At 42.3% G+C, this 18,326-nt stretch overlaps 1 protein-coding gene across 4 annotated transcripts in view; it reads right to left on the bottom strand.

The window, feature by feature from the left end:
* Positions 1-11,807, bottom strand: part of LOC5519930 (protocadherin Fat 4) — a 44,934-nt gene extending 33,127 nt beyond the window's left edge. The window contains exons 1-3 of one of the 4 annotated variants that reach the window (XM_048727550.1): positions 11,627-11,807; positions 10,397-10,668; positions 9,423-9,589 (exon numbers count right to left, since the gene is read on the bottom strand). In XM_048727550.1, coding sequence (XP_048583507.1) covers positions 9,423-9,589; positions 10,397-10,651 — 422 coding nt within the window. In that variant the 5' untranslated portion in view covers positions 10,652-10,668; positions 11,627-11,807. Of the gene's footprint in view, positions 1-1,195; positions 2,899-3,435; positions 4,479-8,245; positions 9,090-9,422; positions 9,590-10,396; positions 10,669-11,626 lie in introns of those variants that run through there. The other 3 variants (XM_048727553.1, XM_048727552.1, XM_048727551.1) reach the window with 3 other exon arrangements.
* Positions 11,808-18,326: the final 6,519 nt, after the last annotated feature.

Below are 18,326 nucleotides of genomic sequence, written 5' to 3'. Positions count from 1 at the left end.
CTCCATACCCATGAAGCACTGCGGGTTGCGAAACACAGATTCTCCAAGTGCAACCGTATTTGAAATAGGTGTATATGGCATAATCCATAACAAGCAAATCTTGACTCGACACGCCGAAGTAGTGTTGGGACAAGGTCCACATAAATCAAGCTCTCGACTGCAAAGGCTCTTCGTTTTGCCACTTCCTCTAAAATTGCCGGAAGAACCGGCCTAATAGGTAGAACGCTCCTCTGCAGTACGGGGGGTAATAACTTGGCTCATATACAAGCGGACTAACTGCTAATTGAACAAACAAAATGTTGTTTAAAGTGTCGTTGAATCAGGATCATCGTTAACAACAACCACAACAAAATCGATCATCATAAACAGTGAATATATCATTTTTTCTTTCAAGCTCGATAAAATTACGGCGACATTTTTTCTACAATGTAATAAATTTTATGTTGCTTCGTTGCTCACCGCGTTGCGAAATATGTAGTAAAATACGTTTTTAGTTATCAATATCTAGCAAAAAATTGTGCTCCACATTGATGCAGCAAATAAAATACATTTTTAGCCATTGACTTCTCATACCATCTAGCGACAAACTGTGTCCCACATGGAATAATCAGAGCTTTATCTAGCTATTGGCAGTGAAACTATCAGTTCCTAGATAACTTTGCGGCTCGCGCATTGCCCCTTACTCACTAGGCTGACAATTTACTGGGTTATATGAATAAATTGAAAACTGTCGGGCATTTAGTCCAGTGAGCGCCTTTCCCTACTGTAAGGCATATAGCCATTGCGAACACCAACAGCCTGTTGAGGCGCGTCATAACCTATAGGCTGTTTAAGGTGCTCGGGTTCGAAGTAATATGTTTTTCACATAACGCGTTGCTACGCCCGTCAAACGAATAGCCGCATGAGTCCTGTCATAAGAATTGTGTACGGACCGCCGACTTTATACGAATCCGTCCTGTGCTAAGCGAGTGTGAGTGCGAAACGGCTTTAGATGAAACCTTTAGATATTTGCTCGCTCGTTTGACATTACATTCGGCGGGCAGTTTGAGAATCAATGATCAATAAAATAATAATGAATTTGTGTTATGTCATACAGTGTCCAACTGGTGAAAGTCAAAGTGACAACAAATCATGCAGTGTGAGTTAAAGATGTAATCTTGTCAGAAAGTATTAACGGTCTTCTGTCATAACTTACACCCCTGTATCACAGTTACGAGACTCCCGCGCGGGACAACTTCGACCTCCGCATGATGGCTGCCGATAGACGATCGGAAACCGAGACTGTGTGGACTTCCCACAGCCAACACACGGACTCCACTGCGACCAACCGAACGCGCAGTCAACAGGGCAACACTGTGTGTTACACCGGCGAATATCTTGGAAGGAATAACTTGGACAGCCACCGCCACATGAAGCGGGAGTTGTTATTCTTCGGGTCCTTATCTGAGTGCCCCCACCACAGTGACTACTGCAGTCACCCCAACTGCTCCATTGACTCACATCACAGTTCCTTGGGGAGCAGCTCCTCCGTCGTCGACGAAACCAAAACGCGAAAGTCTGTGAACCCAGTCCAAGAAGAATAAAGATCCCAAGGAATAGAGCAATGAAGCGCATTTTACGAATTCTTGTCCGCTAAATGCTTGTCGGTAAAATCTTGTTAATTTGTAACACCAATAAAGTGGGTTTCAAACCAAACAGTTCGAAATGCGTAAATGACTTTACAAATCCGAATAAATACTAGCAAGTCTTTAATGGAGTTGTTTGCGGAACTTTCGAGATTCAATTTGTGTTTTTTTTTAGGGTAACTCTTCGTTGTTCTCCCAAGAGCCTGAGACACCGGGTCTTGACCTCCAACTATAGGTTCAAGTCAGTATAAATAGTCGTTCTCAAGGCAAAACACTGCCCTTTGAAGTCCCAAAATCCACGTATATTCTCCAAATACTTCGGTATCTTAAGCGTAGGATTTTTGGCCCTGGGGGAGTGATCTTCGCTGGTGTTTTTCTTAGTGTTTTGCGACGAGCTCGTAGTAAGAACTCTCAGTCACTCATAGATCTTGGTGACTGGCACCGCGGTAGGTGTAAGGTTTCTATTGTTGACATATGATGATGAGTGGGCGGGTTTATATACGAGGAAATCATACGAGGTATAAGAAGAAACAAGGTCAGTGGCGTGATATTACCACCCATCCAATTATCAACAGGAAAATAGCATAATACTATTACTTTACTATTATCCCCATAGTATAGTACTTCTAAAGAGAGACTGCTGTGTTCAATAACACAATATTTTTTTTACTGTTACTTAGATAATTATCATAACCATTATATAAACCAATTATCATATAATAAATATTTATTATCTCTGCTTTCATAAGCCCTTGGCATTTCCTTGATAGAAGTGCATTTTCTTCAAGGCTGTATCGGCAGATAAGAGCCGTTAAATCTTCATATTGTTGGCGGTTAACTTGGAAACCTAATAAAGAATTATCCTTACTTTTCAGTTGACTTAAAAAAGCCATGATGTTCTGAGAGCTGGTGTTCACTATGACCTATTAAATGCCCGAGACGGGACACCGTTATGTGTTATCGTTTTATCTTTACGTATTTTTTTCTCGCGCCTAGTTTGTACACGGTCTATAGGACAACTTCTCCAATGTGATGTCTTATGCTTGTTATTACCGAATACACTACTAATTATCCCTACTTCAACTGGATGTATTTGCTTGGTTTAAGACTCAAGGGGGGGGTTCAGGGTAAAAGTGTTAGAGATGCTTGTCGGGAAATTCGAAAAATACCCCTAAAAATACCGGCACACCAAGAATTTTCACCCAAAAAACACCAGAGAAAAGCCAATTTGTTCCCGTATAACCCCTAAAAATTACCCGATGCCCGATTTTGACCCCTAAAAATACGACGAACATCCCTATCAGGTCGACATGGGAAGAGCCCCTCCCCCCCCCGGGTTTAAGACCTTTCAAACGACGTGTAATTGCCGCCTGAATAAGTAACTCGACCCCCAGCGGCGAGATTTCTATTTTCCCCGAACGCACCGCCGCTGGGGGCCGAGTTACCAGGCAGCGGTGACAATCGCGTATAACGCCCTGCGACCATTTCGTATGGTAATTTTTTCTCGATTTCTCATTTTACACAAAATTCTTCAAATCTCTTTTGTTCTCGAAGTGAAACCAAGCTTGTTCCCTGTCAGGTCCCTGTAAATTAACTGACTGAAGAGCTTATTTTTCTAAAAAAAAAAAGAAAAAGATTCTTCCAAATGATTATGGGCCCATTCGAGCACTGGCTTCCATGTTGAGACTGTAGAAAAAATCATCAATTTAAAGAGTTGCTCCTTTAGTTTGAAAGGAGGGGGAATGATAGACAACCCTACGGATCTAAATTATCTAATGGAGCTGTTGAAATTCCTAAATGTGGTACTCACTGTCCGGTGTTGCAACGTCGAGATTGCCGTCCGGGACACGCCCTTCCCCCTCCACAAGGTTGCCTCCAAATTCTCGCCACACCCCTGTACTGCGTGGACCATCCGCATCCCCTACAGGGTGACCACGCCCCCCAGGTATACCCACAGTCCGTGCGGCAGCAGTGAGTATTACAAGACTGCCAGACAGTACTCGGTCCAGAGCACGACGACGCGCAGTTTGAGACGGTCCGCTTGGACCGAATTAAGTAGCGGTAACCTCCACCGCACCCACGAGAACAGCTACCATAACTCCAGGATGACCACTGACATCCAGTGCATTGGTGACGACGACGGCGGCGGCCCCAAAGCCACGCTGACGTGGGGTGGAGGAGAGAAAGGAGGAGAAGAAGAAGATAAAAAACTGTCGCTTGCATTTGATATGTGAGTCTGCAGAGGGAAATATAGTGATAATGGAAAGCCAAGCAAGGGTGGCTTTAGATTGCTGAATATGCCCTGTCTTTAAGTCGGTTTTTTCTCTAACACTTTTAAGATGTTGTCAAGTTTGCGATTTAAGTTTTCAGTTTTCCATTTTCAAGAACGCAGAGCGAGTCCCCGAGTCTTCGTTTTCTTGCGATCTTAAGATATGATTGTCTTCAGCTTTTTTTGATGATGTACAGAAGGGTTTGGGTTTTCGAGCTCTTATTTGAGCTCTGTTTTTCTCGGACCCAAGTGTTGATTCCTTTTCTTCTACAAGCAGGTAGACCGACCAAGCGGAGTCTTGATTATAGCGATCTCATAGGCCATCTCCATGTTTTGCTTTCGCAGCGGCAGAGTTTTTGGTTGCTTGATAAAGAAGGGGCAATAAGAGCGGATAATCAAATGTTCACCATCCGTCTCGGCTGATTATCCCAGATCCAGGACTTTGTCGTCTCTCGCTATATCAAAGTTTGCTTTTTATATATCGGTTTCGCAGTGATTTAAACAGAGGAGTGGGCTAGGGATTAATCAAAGTGTGTCGCTAGGATATCACATATACATCTCTTTGTGGACTCGTGTCATTCTAACAACTCAACCGCACTACAGTCCATTTTTGAGTGTCAGAACGCCTAGACAGTGTTGACATGAAGGTGAGAGGGGAAACTCGACAGCACTTGAAAACACGAAAACAGGAAAAGTATAATAATAAAACAGTCTAAAAGTGTACTCATAAACGCGAGGATGAGAGCTCATATGCATCATAAAAACGACTTCTAATGAGAGTGGATCAAAACGGAAAAAGGAAAATTAATGGTGTATGATTTAAAGAAATGTCTATGTTGGATATCATACACCATGTTGTCCTGGACCCCCCACATCATACGCGTGCCGTAACAAGTTTAACCTGAGTCGTCAACCCCTATTGAGGCTCTTGGTCTGGTGACAGCAATACGGATAACCTTGCAGAGAGGAATCTCAAGTCAGCGATTCTATGCGTCACTGCGCTGTGACCAATATAGTCCCCTTGATATGAATGTGCGTGATCCTTTGCTTTGAATGAATACTATATCTCGCTCTTTTTACTAGCCTATATTTACATAAAAATAAAACGTAACACAACAATCGACACAGCAGCGCAAGAAAATATACTCAAAATTGCAATCTATTAGGAAGTTTTTTGACCAAGAAAACATAGCACAGTATTTCTCAAACGGAGCGATAATTATTACTTTCACACGAAATGGTGAAGATAAGTGTGCTATGCTGACAGAAAGATTGAACAATATATTCCATTGCACAGGTATCCCATATAGAAAAAAAGAAAAAGTGAAGTCTAGTGACTTACATTCCTGTGGGGCAGTTGCGCGCCTCTGATTCCGGACAAGCGATTCATCCACATATGGGCCTGTGGTGAACCACTGGCGCGCGAGCCTGGGTCGAGTTACAGCATCCTGCGCATGCGCTCCCTATTTTAAAACTACATTGTTGTCTGTTCGTCAAAAGATTGCTATGGCAACATCCACCACAAGACGCCGCCGTTAGTATGATCCTAAGTCCTATGACCTGGAACACGGGATTCAGTTTGACCTGCGCCGGCGGCGACTTCTCCAAAACGAGGCTGGGCGGCAAAGGGAGACCACAAGCACGGAAATGAGAAAAACCTCTCATCCACATTTCGTAGTATCAGCGTTTCGATCTTGCGGTTTAGTTAAAAGAGAGGTCCTTTCCACTGGCTCTGTGCGATAGTATAGCTAACATACTTATAAAAATCATTTTTAAAATAATTGATATAGTACGGGCGCTCTAATTTGGTGGGATTGGTCACTTTGACACCTAAGAAGCCGCGCTATCATAATAGGATGCCTGAAGAGAGGTTGCGAATTATGGTGACTGTGATGCTATTATATATAGGATTCATGATTGAGACCACTGAAAAAAGGCCGTTTATCAAAAATGCAGAACTCAATAAATATTTCGAAAAGAAAGCACTTGGGTATTGCCAATGAAGAAAGGAACTTGTTTTTTAGCTTGTTTTGGAAAAGATATTTAAGTTGGATTCAACGAGAGACGAATGGTTATTTCGGATTGCCAAATCGTTAGATTGGAACCCATCCAGTTGCCGGACTTCTTGTCACTGATGCGTTAAAAATCGTACACAAGTCGCCCAGAGTAGAAACTATCAAACTAGCTAAACTCTATCTGTCTTATGCAGTGTTCGGAAAAGGAAGTCTCGATCTCAATGGAGGGGGGGGGGGGGGGGGCAATGAGGGTTGTATCAAGAGTAGAGCCTGCAATGCTCGGTCTGCGCAGTGTACCTACATAGCAGTGCAGAAACAGACAAGTCAAGATCACGTTATCTGTATAACAGCGAGGTAATTGCAGTAGGTATGAAGAGAGGTCCTCTCTACCGGCTCTGTGCGATAGTAAAGCTACATACTTAAAACATCATATGTTTATCTATTTTCCACTTATTCATATTAATAAATTAAATGTCCTTCAGCATTTTCAGTGCTACAAGAAACGCGTAATAGCGCATCACACAGTAAACTTGTAACCCTCAATAATTATTTAATTTCTTTAAAAGTCTTTTAAAATGTTGTATTCTTAGAAAAATGTTCAAGTAGCAACGAATAAATACAAAAAGCCCAAATAGCCGTGTTCGTGAACCAGAAGAATGAATACAATACACCAAAAACTGGAATTTGACTCTGCCAAATTTTCGTCTTTAATTAGACTTCTTCAGGGCAGACTCAAGTAGCAACGAGGTATACATTGTCTTCATTACTGAGTAGACTCGTTTAGCGCCCGTATTAGCACAGTTAACTACAAAGCGGAACTCGCATTTATAGTTCGTACGAGATCGTACTAATTTGTTTTAGCGATAGCGCGTCCATAAACATCAATACCGTCTTAAGTCCGAAGGACGCGCCCCGACAAGTGTAACCGGTTATGACCCCTTTAACTAGGGTTACAAACCTCAAGCGATCGCACAAGCCTGCGAAAGCGACGCCTCTAGCCACTCGCGAAATAACTAGTGTTATTTTGCGACCATGAAAACCGGTCACATATCCCCTTGTTGTCATATTGCATTAGGGAACTTAAAAAATGTGAACTTCTAGCACCTCAACGTGCATCACTGAAACACAGTTCCTTTTAATTAGTTCTCTCCAAATCACTGCGCAAGGGATACAGCTAGGTAGTGTGGAAGTAGAAGCTTAGTAGAGTAAGTTATTGGTTAGAGGATTTTTTGAGTGTCTGAATGTAGATTAGGATATTTATTTTGGTCTTTTATTCTTGGATGCTTCTCGGCTGCTTGAACTTTAGATTTGATTTTAACGGATCAAACTAATAAAATAAAGTGCGTTTGCACGTTGATCTTCAATATTACCTATGTCATATATAGGAAAAATGAGGAGAGAGAATATTCTTTATTTCGCATGCTGTATTGTTTTTACTCCTCCTCCCCCCCCCCCCCCCCCCCCCCCCTGGTATTGTTTGTTATCTCTACAGTATTTGTACAGCGATAACAAAAATATCATATTTCTAATTTACCACAAGGTAGCGAAAATAGATAAGAGTCAAATGGGATAGGACTACAGGCCAATTATAGCACCCATACTAAGCCATAACGTTATTTTTTTTATTAAAAAAGGGAAGACATATCATTCGACGCAATTGCGAAATAAACATCTAAAAACAAAGTCTTATACTTATTCACTAAATTAAATAAAAAACATTTGCAAAGGTTTCTAAAAATCAGCCCGGAAAAAGATGGTTCCTCTTTGCATTTTGCTAAAAATGACTAAAGTAACTCCTACAGGATGGATTAAGAGGTTACGGCGCTCTAAGAGGAAAAAGGCGACGAAGAGCTTGTCTCGACGCATCGCTTTTCAAAAAAATATAATCATTTTCTTAACGTCACTTCCATTAGGGTAGCAATTTCATCTTTACCACATTAGATAGTTATAGCTTTCTTATAGAAATCCAGAGCAAATGATGTTAAGAAAATTTAACAAAGAAAACCGTGTAATGCTAGCTTGAAAGACCCAGACTTGACGCGTGTAAAGGTGAAGTTTACTTAAACAAAAGAGAAGCATAAGCATATTGGGAATAACTTTGCCTTGGGGATGTTTTGTATATTAGCTGTAGTCGGAGATCTTGTTTATATCTTGTGGCTTACCTTTCAAAGTCACATGCGTTTATTGCTGAATTTGTTTTAGACAATGGAGAGACTCTCGCACGCTCTATGCGTGACCATCTCTATAGGTTTATGGTGCAAAAGCTTGAATTCCAACTACCAACGCAGCTTTTAAGATTAGGGAAGGCTTTCGAGCCTTAATAAAATGGTACTCACTGTCCAGTGTTGCAGCGCCGAGATTGCCGTCCGGGACACGCCCTTCCCCTCCACAAGGTTGCCTCCAAATTCTCGCCACACCCCTGAACTGCGTGGACCATCCGCACCCCCTACAGGGTGACCACACCCCCCAGGTATACCCACAGTCCGTGCGGCAGCAGTGAGTATTACATGCCGCCGTATAGCGGTCGCCTCCGGTGCACTGGAGGCCGCAGTTCGCGACGCTAACCCTAGTGCGGGTGTAGGTTCTCGTGCCACTACCGCACGGCTTCGAGCAGGAGGAAGCGGACCACGTGCTCCATTGACACCCCTTGCAGGCCCGACGCCTACGGACGAAGTGGCCCCGTCTTCTCCAGGAATCCCCAAACTGAGCGCACATCCCCACAACAAGTAGCACAAGCGAAAGGACGGAGGACGGATTCATCCCAAATGATGAGCGTTAGAAAAGGCCTAAAGGCGTTCAAACACTAATGCGTTGGCTCTTATTCAAAGACGAACATGAAAGAGGTGGAATCTCCAGCCTGGCCAGTACCTAAATTATTAGAGATGAATGCCTTGGTTGTGGAAGGAACGTGTTTTAAATGCCAAACGTCTTGCACAGAACAGCTTTCTACGAGCACTTATCAGCGCTAGAGTGACTCTGGTAACATATGTCTAACTTAATCTATCCACTCCTACGAAAAACAACAGCTGCACTAGTAATTAGCGCGGAACTCTGCTAGGTGTGCAGCCCGAAACTTGAACATACTATTGAGTACGGACTCGCCGCTTTTATACAATCCGAGAGGGTATCTCTCTACTGTTAGTCACGGCTTAAGCTTCAATCAGGAGAGGGTTTGTGCTATGACGCGATGGGGCGATATTGGGCAATTGACCTTTATTGTCGACAGTGTAAATTTGCAAGTCTTTACGGTGACCTTACTTGATGATATTGTAATAAGAGCAATCAAAGGCTTAATTAATCTCATGGTTCGAAGATAAACGGAAGGTATTTAGAGGCTTATCACGGCGCAGAAAAGTTATATTAATAGCTGTTTTGGGTAAAACGGCTATCAAGATCGTACGAACAATACATTTTTTTTTAGAAAAAAAAAAGGTGTTGATGTCGATGATGATGTGATGACGAAGAAGCGGATGATGATGGTTAGAATAATTATCTATTGATGATGTCACTTACACGCCAGTGTTGCATCTCTGGGTCCGGACCCGGACACTCGGACAGGCCGTGCCTCCACAGGAAGCCGCCGTTCTTATCACCACCGTGCTACTTTGTGTAGAATAACCACACCCGGTACAGCGACTCCAGCCGCTCCAGTACCAGTTACAGTTGACGCGACAGCAGCCCTGGGTAATACGGACAGGTTAACAAGCTAACCCTGAATAACACGGCCAGTTTATACCAACCACTCCAGTACCAGTTACAGTTGACACAACAACAGCCCTGGGTGATACGGACAGGTTAACAAGCTAACCCTGAATAACACGGTCAGTTTATATCAGTAACTCCAGTATCAGTTACAGTTAATGCGAAAGCATTTCTGGGTAATACAAACAGGTTAACAAGCTCACCCTGAATAACACGGTCAGTTTATATCAGTTACTCCAGTATCAGTTACAGTTAATGCGAAAACAGTTCTGGGTAATACGGACATGTAACAAGCTAACCCTCAATAACACGGCCAGTTTATATCAGTAACTCCAGTACCAGGTAATACGGACAGGTTACTTTAGATAAACCTGAATAATACGAAAAAGTCGATAGCTTAAACGTTATAGTAAGGACACAAACTAGCCAACCGTGAATAACACGGTCAGTTTATATAAGGAATTCCAGTACCACCTCTAAAATAATGCGACAGATTACAAGCTAACCCTAAATGATACGATAAGTCTATCAGGAACTCCAGTACCATTAACAACTATCAGGACAGCAGCGGCCTCGGTAATACGGGCAGATTTATATTTTAATATGGGTAAAAGGGAATCTTTATCAGGTTTTTCCCTTAACAGTCACGAGTTGACAGGATAGCAACCCACAATAATGCGGACAGATAACTTGTTAATATTAAAAAAAATAGGACATTTAATCATGTATTGCGGTATACGGTCAGATCACCAAATAACCTTCATAACTGATCATGTCGCACTCACCATATAGCAGCTAACTGAGTGTGTGTTACTTCCGCTGCAGCTCTGGCCGCAGTAAGCCGGCGACCAACGTCCATACCGCGTCCGAGTTTTGGTCCCATACGCCCCGCATGACCGAGAACAAGCCGACCATCCGGACCACCCGGACCAGCTACATCCGGAGCAAGCTCTGCGCCGCCGCCTGCGCCGCCATGAGTGAGCTTCTTGGATGAGTAAGATGACGAGGAACAACGCGAGGAGGAGTTTGAGTGGATCCATGGTACGTAGAAGATCCTCTGTGAAATGGCAATTCGAAAGATTGTGCTACAGAAGCTTGTTTTGGAAGTAGAATGGGGCGTCGACTCTTTGTATTTGTAAGAAAGGCCTAGTGTGACTTTTACCACCATACACTAGCTATGCATACAAACTATCTAAGGAGCGAAGAAACGGGAGATTTCCGTAAAGTAAGAAATCAAAAGGTAATACTAGAGAGGTTCGAGATTCATAAGAAGTCTATCAATTCAAAGCCCTAATCTAGACAAGACACGGGAGATGAAAATTGTTGTACTACAGACATTTAATTGAAAGCAGTAGGTTCTCTGTTCATACTTTAATGAAGAAGTCCAGTGCCTAAATAAGCACAAGCACTTTCAAAACTAAGTGCTCCATTCCGCGTGAGTTGAAAGTGGACAAATGAATGAACTCAGTTTTCGCGTTCCTGTCTGAGAAACCATCTACTCTGGGTGGACCCACGGAATACCTCCTGCGAAAACGGGCCGGGCCCGGATAATGCACGTACAAATATGTAGCCACGTAATAGTAAGACTCAAAATCTATTAATGTCTAGATCCTATTACAGGGCTTATGCTTCTAGATCCAATTAAAGGGCTTTTATTCCCTTTTTTGCTTGAAGAAACAAACATAAATTCCATTTGACCTGGAGAATTCTAGAGGTCATACCATCCCAAGAAAAAAATATCGTAAGCTCTGTGGGGATACTGTAGATCGTAGATAAGAAGGTGATTGTTTACCCCAAGAATGAACTAAAGATAGGTGAGTACGGCGTTTAAAGATGCCAGCGTTGTCAGCTCACCAGCCCTTGTTGAAATTCTCTCTGCGCAGTTTTTATAATAATAAGAAAAGCACAGATGTCGGTTTCCAATAATATCTGCACTCGGATGTTTGGGTGCAAAACCTACAGAGTTTTAAAGCCCTTTCTTTACACTCACGCTCGTACCTCCTTGCCAAACGCACCTTATTCAATGAGGTCTTTGTCACTTGCAGAATGGTTATCAGCATACAGGATTAACCACAAACTAGGCAACTCTTAGTCTCTCCTTTGTTTGTGAGTTGTTAACCGGAAAAGTTTACCCAAGTGCTTAGAAAAACTTGTTTGTTTGGAGACAGGACAGGTCCGTGCAATGCGCTATATAGCGGCGCATGTAACACGCTTTAAAGGGAAGAAGCACTGATCGATAACAAGGCAGGGTAACCTTAGACACCTATTGTTATAATAAAGGCCAAGAGTGAGGTTCTGCACACATCTAGGGGGCTTACAACAGGTTATCAAATGGAGTAAAACAAACAGCCTGTGAAAGGTGCACCTGTATTTCTCTATTTCATTATTTTTTCACTCTGTTAAAGCAAAGTTTAAAGAAGGAAAGGGTGTGAATGAATAAATAAATGATGATGATGATGATGATTTACAGCACTTTCAAATAACACAGTACACTCAACGCAACATTACGACAATAAAACACTTTTAATATTTTTATATCTTCATTATATTCTTAAAAGATACATTCAAGTTGTTTCAAGCATATAATTCCAAATAATAAACGTTAAAATAACTTCTGCAATCTGCAATTTGGAATTATTGCTTCACAGCACGTTTTAGTACAGCGTTCGTAAGCGGATCTTTAGCGGTTGAGTTCGTGTGAGGTCACTAATTGAGACTTTGCGTGCCAATAACTAAAAAAATCTCGTTTTTCTAGATAAACAAGCGGTATGGCGCAACTGTAAAGAGAGCTAGGATAATAAATCGTGAGCTCTAAAGAACCTGCCTCCACAAGCCCCAACCCTTTGACCCCCGCCAACTAATGTTACAAGTGTGTCAGCTGCTGACACCGTAAATTAAAGAATGTCTGTCAGCCTCTCTTTTGTTATTGTTACTTACTTCGAAAACGCAACGGTATACTCCAGTATCAGTGACAGTAAATCAAGTCCGATACCTGAGTAAGGATATTTGATAAAGTCCCAGATGCTCAATTGCCGATGGAAAGATTTATTTGCGTGGTGTTGTACAGGACCCGAAATGATCCCAGGACCCGAAACGATCCCAGGACCCGAAATGATCCCCAAAAGTACCCCAACTGATCCTCGGACCCGAACCGATACCGAGGAGTCCCCGAAATCAACCCCAAGGAATTGCGGTAATGGACAAAGGGAAAGCAGAAGAAATACTTGCAATTCTGAAGCATAATAAAGGGTTAACAGCGACTCGATTTCTAAACAACGTGACTTAAAAATATTAAATTCCAACACAATACTTCTATTTATTACATTGCCCGGCGTTAAACCCATAAACAGAGTCCAGAACAAATACACAACTTTAAATTGCTACTGAGAGGAATACAGCATAAACATAGCACAGCTTTGCTCAGATCAACCAAACTTTTGACCTTCCATCACACTCTTGACATTTTGCTGTTCCGACACATGACTCTGACACTATAATGAGAGTCTCATTTCCGGTAAACATCACACCCCTAAAAATTAATATTCATTTGACAACCAAACATGTGTTTCACCACGAAATCCTTGTCCACAAGAGCGAATATTTACCGACACATTTTAGGCAGCCGGTTTGGCCGAGAAGATGGAATGACAAAAGCACACTGAGCAATACACTCGAACAACCCTTCTACTACCGATGCAAAATATTAAGAGGATGTGGCTTTTGTAAAAAGCAATATTATATGAGTTTTGAATTTCCTGATGTAGTCGTGCGTACACCCCGGCATGATATCATGATATGATAGGTCTTTCATTCACCGAAAACAAACATGCTAAAAAATAACTTTAAAACATTTCGCTTCCTATGAAAAGCAGGATGTCCTATCTGTAAAGACTTTCTTTTATGGCTTGTTATGTAAAAATGATTTATCCACGCCGGGTTCTTCAAATTACTATCACGGGAATTGTTAATTTCTGACTCAACCACTGTATTTCCCCCGCAGTCGTATATTAAAATCTTAATACTATAGTTTTAGTTAATGTAAATTTCCTTTTAATAACACAAACAAAGCTAAATGTTTCATATGTTTTTAAAACTGAAAGTCAATCCTTACACATTCCTTTAGTTGTCCATTACTGTAATTCCTTGGGGTTCATTTCGGGGACTCTTGGGGATCGTTTCGGGTCCCGGGATCAGTTGGGGAACTTTTGGGGATCGTTTCGGGTCCTGGGATCGTTTCGGGTCCTGGGATCATTTCGGGTCCTGTACAGTGTCGAATAGGAGGGTGAAATGGAGGCGAATGATTAGTTTTCATTTATTCGTGACATGAACGACGATGAGTTCAACCTAACAAAAACGGACTCTTGTCGCCTTTTTTAATCAACAGGTTGATTTACTATCGTTATCCGTGATTTTCCCTGGAGACCAAAGGCTCCGAGAGTTTTGTCCCCCGCCCCTTAGCATGCTGGGAAAGCGGAACCCAGGGTATCCGCAATTCGTGTGTTTCTTGCATCAGGGTCTGAAAGGGGGGGGAGGGGGGTCTTGATCCCGCGTTCCCGTTTATTCCACACGAAACTGAAGAGTCGTTATAAAATACACATTTTAACAGTACAGGCTTTCGATTTCCCGTCAGATGGTCAGAGAAGTTAAAAAATCCCGCATCCCGCACACTGTACGATCCCGCATCCCGAGGGCCTGGCATCCCGAATCCCGCAACACTATGCGTTTTCCCGCATCCCGCACCGAATTTAGGCCGAATTCCGTGTCCCGGTGTCCCGCATGATACTTTTTCTACTCATCTACCCCGTGGCACCCTCTCTCTCTTATCAGCACGCTACACACTCCCCCCCCCATAATATCCCCTCCCACCCTAGCATAGTACATCACCTGCCGCCTTTTTGCTAACGATTATTTTTACAATTTCCTTATTGCTAGACATCCTTAGCAATTTTCCGCATACAAGTGCCCAAATAAGGACTTTCCGTTTTCGAGTCAAGGTCGCCCTGCAGTTTATTGCCGATAAAGTTTAAGAGAGGCAAACCGGCTACGCCATGCTGACGAGTCCTAATAAAGACAAAACAGCCGTCCATGGTTTCCGAACTGCACGCGTCATAGAAGAATGTGCTAGCGTCCCGTCTTGGCCCGACTGATGCCAATGTGTGTATGCTAGTGTGCTGTTAATGTACACATTTATGTAAATAAGGGAAGAGGTTAAAACGTTGGTAGTTTTTAGGGACACGATTTAAAAGAAAAGGTTGGTGAATTACGGGTTATTCCACCCTTTTTTGGAAGGTGGTTGGCGGGTGGACAGCATACCTTTAGGTACCCGATTTTCAGGTGGTTGCTGGAACGTAGCACCCCCCACCCTTATCAGATAGGTTGTGGTTGAAACGTGCTACCACCCCCTCCCCCACCCCCAAACACAGGTACCCTATTATTACCCAAAGCTAGATTTGTTAGACTGTAGGAGAACCATCAGTGATAAAATTTAGGGAACGCGGGCAAACTACCGCGTGTTCTTTGAAGGACACGTGCTTCATCAGCTAATGTAGTAAACCATAAACTGATATTAAGTCTTTGCGACTAAGCAAATATAAAGCACATATAAAGCATATAAAGCACAAAGTGCATATTATGAAGGATAAAATGTAGTGTTGTGTTGTTAGCGATTTTAGAAATGTTCATGTTCCCGTGAGGGCGGGAAGAGATTTTTAATAGCGGACGACGAAAACCGTGTCAGCATGTTTGAATTTAAGTCCGAAATTTCCAAATTTCTAAAAAAAAAAAAACTGCTTCTTACCTCTGTCCACTAAATTTCGAGCTCGAATTTTAATAAAAATTGCAGTAAGCTCCGTCCGGTCTCGTAGTCCTGTTTTCGCGTATTTTAGATGAAAGGCCGCCTAGGTTAGACACATCTGCTACCATTTATACTTATAAACGCTTTTGCTTTCAGGCAACGCTATTGAAGAAACCCTTTAACGATTTCAGATAAGACTAGCGCCTTTTTGCGTTAACAAGTCAAAAGTGCACAAAAGCATGATTAAAGAAACAAAAGTCCTGGAACTACTTAGATGTTTCCCTGCTTGCAGAGGCCTCTTTTCTCTGTATTTCGCTGAGCTGGCATTCGCTGGCGTCCTCTTTTCCTCGCGAACGCAAGCCCAGCGAAATACAGAGAAAAGAGGCCTCTGCTAGCAGGGAACTTAGATGTGTTTGCTCTTGCGTAATTACTTCATCTTTAAAAATCAAGGGGAACCCTGGCTTTAGGCACGCGCCATTCTTTTATTTCTAATCATGCTCTTATATATGACTGGCAGCATTGGCCAACACGTGGCAAATTGGCGCCTATATAACAGCATGAAAGCAAAGGTCCCGTATGACGAAAGAGCTATGACATCCCGAGAAAGACAGTGCTTTTACTATCGCAAATCCAGCGGCGTAGCCAGGGGGTGGCTTAGGGCCCCCCCCCTTTTAGCAGCCAAAAATACAGCAAATGTAGAAGACATTATCTAAAATACAAATGAAAAAGGCCTTGACAGTCCCTTTCGGGTCCCCTTCCTATTAAAAATCCTGGCCACGCCGCTAAAATCAATGCAAGTGACCATGAAATAAATAAAAGATTCACACACAATCGCGCTTTTTAAGGGACCTACCAGTTCACGGCCCAAAGAAACTTGGCTAACTAAGAAAGCGGTATTTAAGAGAAAAAAAATTGAGCCAACTGGCGGCGAAAATGATCGAGCAGGATTATGTTACCTCTTCCTTTTAGCTTTCTTTTTGCAGTCAAACTTACTTAGAAAATAGAAATATATTTTTAACCCATTGACTCCTGGCTTTTTTGGAGCTGAATTTACAAAAAACAGACTGAAAACAGATACCTCCCCCCCTATTCTGAGTTTTATACAGCCCGTCAGCGGGTCAAACACAGCTGCACCTAGTCAGCGGTATCCAAGCTTTCCAACAGTGCTTTGCGGTCCCCACTTTTAATCCCTCGTCGTTGTGCTGAAGCCAGCACAAGTTGATGGTTGCTTGTATTTTTCATCAAAAATACAGCTATGAGCATATCAGGAGAGTGTCACAGGACATCACGAAGTCTTTTGGGGCATAATTGAGTGCTTTGCTTATGGATATTTGCAAGCAAAGGTGGACTCATGATGATTTTTTCTTGCCCGGATGAGAAAATAATTTTCTAATGAATCACCACAGCTCTCCTAAATGGTGTCTTTTCTGAAACCAAATTGATTCCAAAATTGTTTACACTGCTATTCTGGGTCTGTATGACCTGGAATTGATTTGTTTGGCTTTGGGGTGAAAAGACTTATAAAAAACCATCTGACTTTGGGGAGAGGAGTGTTGACTGGCCCTCCCCTCGTGATTTTTCCCCTGGATCTCCCAGAATGCTTTGCAATACGTAAAGATATTTTCGTGGTTGTACAATCCTTCAAGGAATGGACATTGTGTTTTGAGGCCAAGGAAATGTACCTGGAGGATCAGAATAAAGGTATCTATTTGTGTCTTGAGCTGTGTTTGCTGATCTCTCTCCCTTGTGTGGTATTTTGAGCGTTTTATTGAGAGGGGTGATTCTGCTTTTCTCTCCTTGTTCGATTTGAGATTTGTCAAAGAACCTGTGCTATTATTTGGCTTAAGAGTAGATGCCAACACCTTGGTTGGATGCATATCTGTAAGACCATTTATCCCTTAGACTGATGCCTGAGTATCTTCATCTTGTTGTGTTTATTTTGAATTTATGAATTTTTTGGGTTGTGGATACTTCCCAAAGCCGGTACAGGCCGGTTGAGGGGTCAATGTGTTTACCAACACACCCTAAAAATCATGCTTGCCTCACTGCCTGAGAACAATGCCTTTTTCGCAAGCTTAGGTGCATACAACAGTGTAGGCAAATTATGCTTGATATACAAACAAGCCTCCTTTAAGTTATGGCTGATATTCTAACAGATAATTCTTATGTTAAAACCATTAGGGAAACCACAGGGAGCCCAAATTCTATAAAAAATTTTGCCTTTATAAATTCAAAGCAGCAGTGTCAACCCACTTTTGGTACTTTTCCTGTATATTCACCGTCAAAGTAATCTTATCACAAAACCTTGCCTGAATCTGATGTTTTCTTGGGCATTTTTTTCTAAAAAAGCTATGCATATCATCCCTATCAATGAGTCCAGTCATGTCCAAGTAAAAAAAATTCTATTTTCTAGGTTAAAGATATTCACTTGCTAGAAATGGCATATATGTGATCCAATCCACTGGTGTATGTCACAGCACAAGTCTAAAAAGGTCTAGTTATTTTGATTAAAATCTAGGGGTGGTTGATTAAATCGGCATTATCCTACTCAGTGTTGAAACGTTATAGCGGGAATTAGCACAGTTTTAGTGCTAAGCTGAACTTAGTTTTTTAATAAGCATAAACAGCCATGGCATCATTCCAAGTGCTTGACGTCCAAACTCGTAGCAAAAGACTCGCCCAGTCAAGCAGAACGTTAGCTCCTCTTTGTACAGCTGTAAGCCACTGATAGTCACTGATGCCCCTTTTGGGTTTCCTGTGGTGCTTTTGGTTTACTAATGGTTTTAATGATCTCCACAGTCATCTAATAATTTAAACCACAAAAAATGCCCTTATATGGTAATGGGGGGGATTGACACACTATATGGCTGGCTACATGAAGTACCAAACAATTAACGCCCGCAAAGAGCGCTGGTGCGAGC

The sequence above is a fragment of the Nematostella vectensis genome, chromosome 5 (genome assembly GCF_932526225.1).
Source record: "Nematostella vectensis chromosome 5, jaNemVect1.1, whole genome shotgun sequence".
NCBI lineage: Eukaryota > Metazoa > Cnidaria > Anthozoa > Actiniaria > Edwardsiidae > Nematostella > Nematostella vectensis.
The sequence above is the reverse complement of the archived record's forward strand: the minus strand, read 5'-3'. Positions and strand labels throughout refer to the sequence as shown.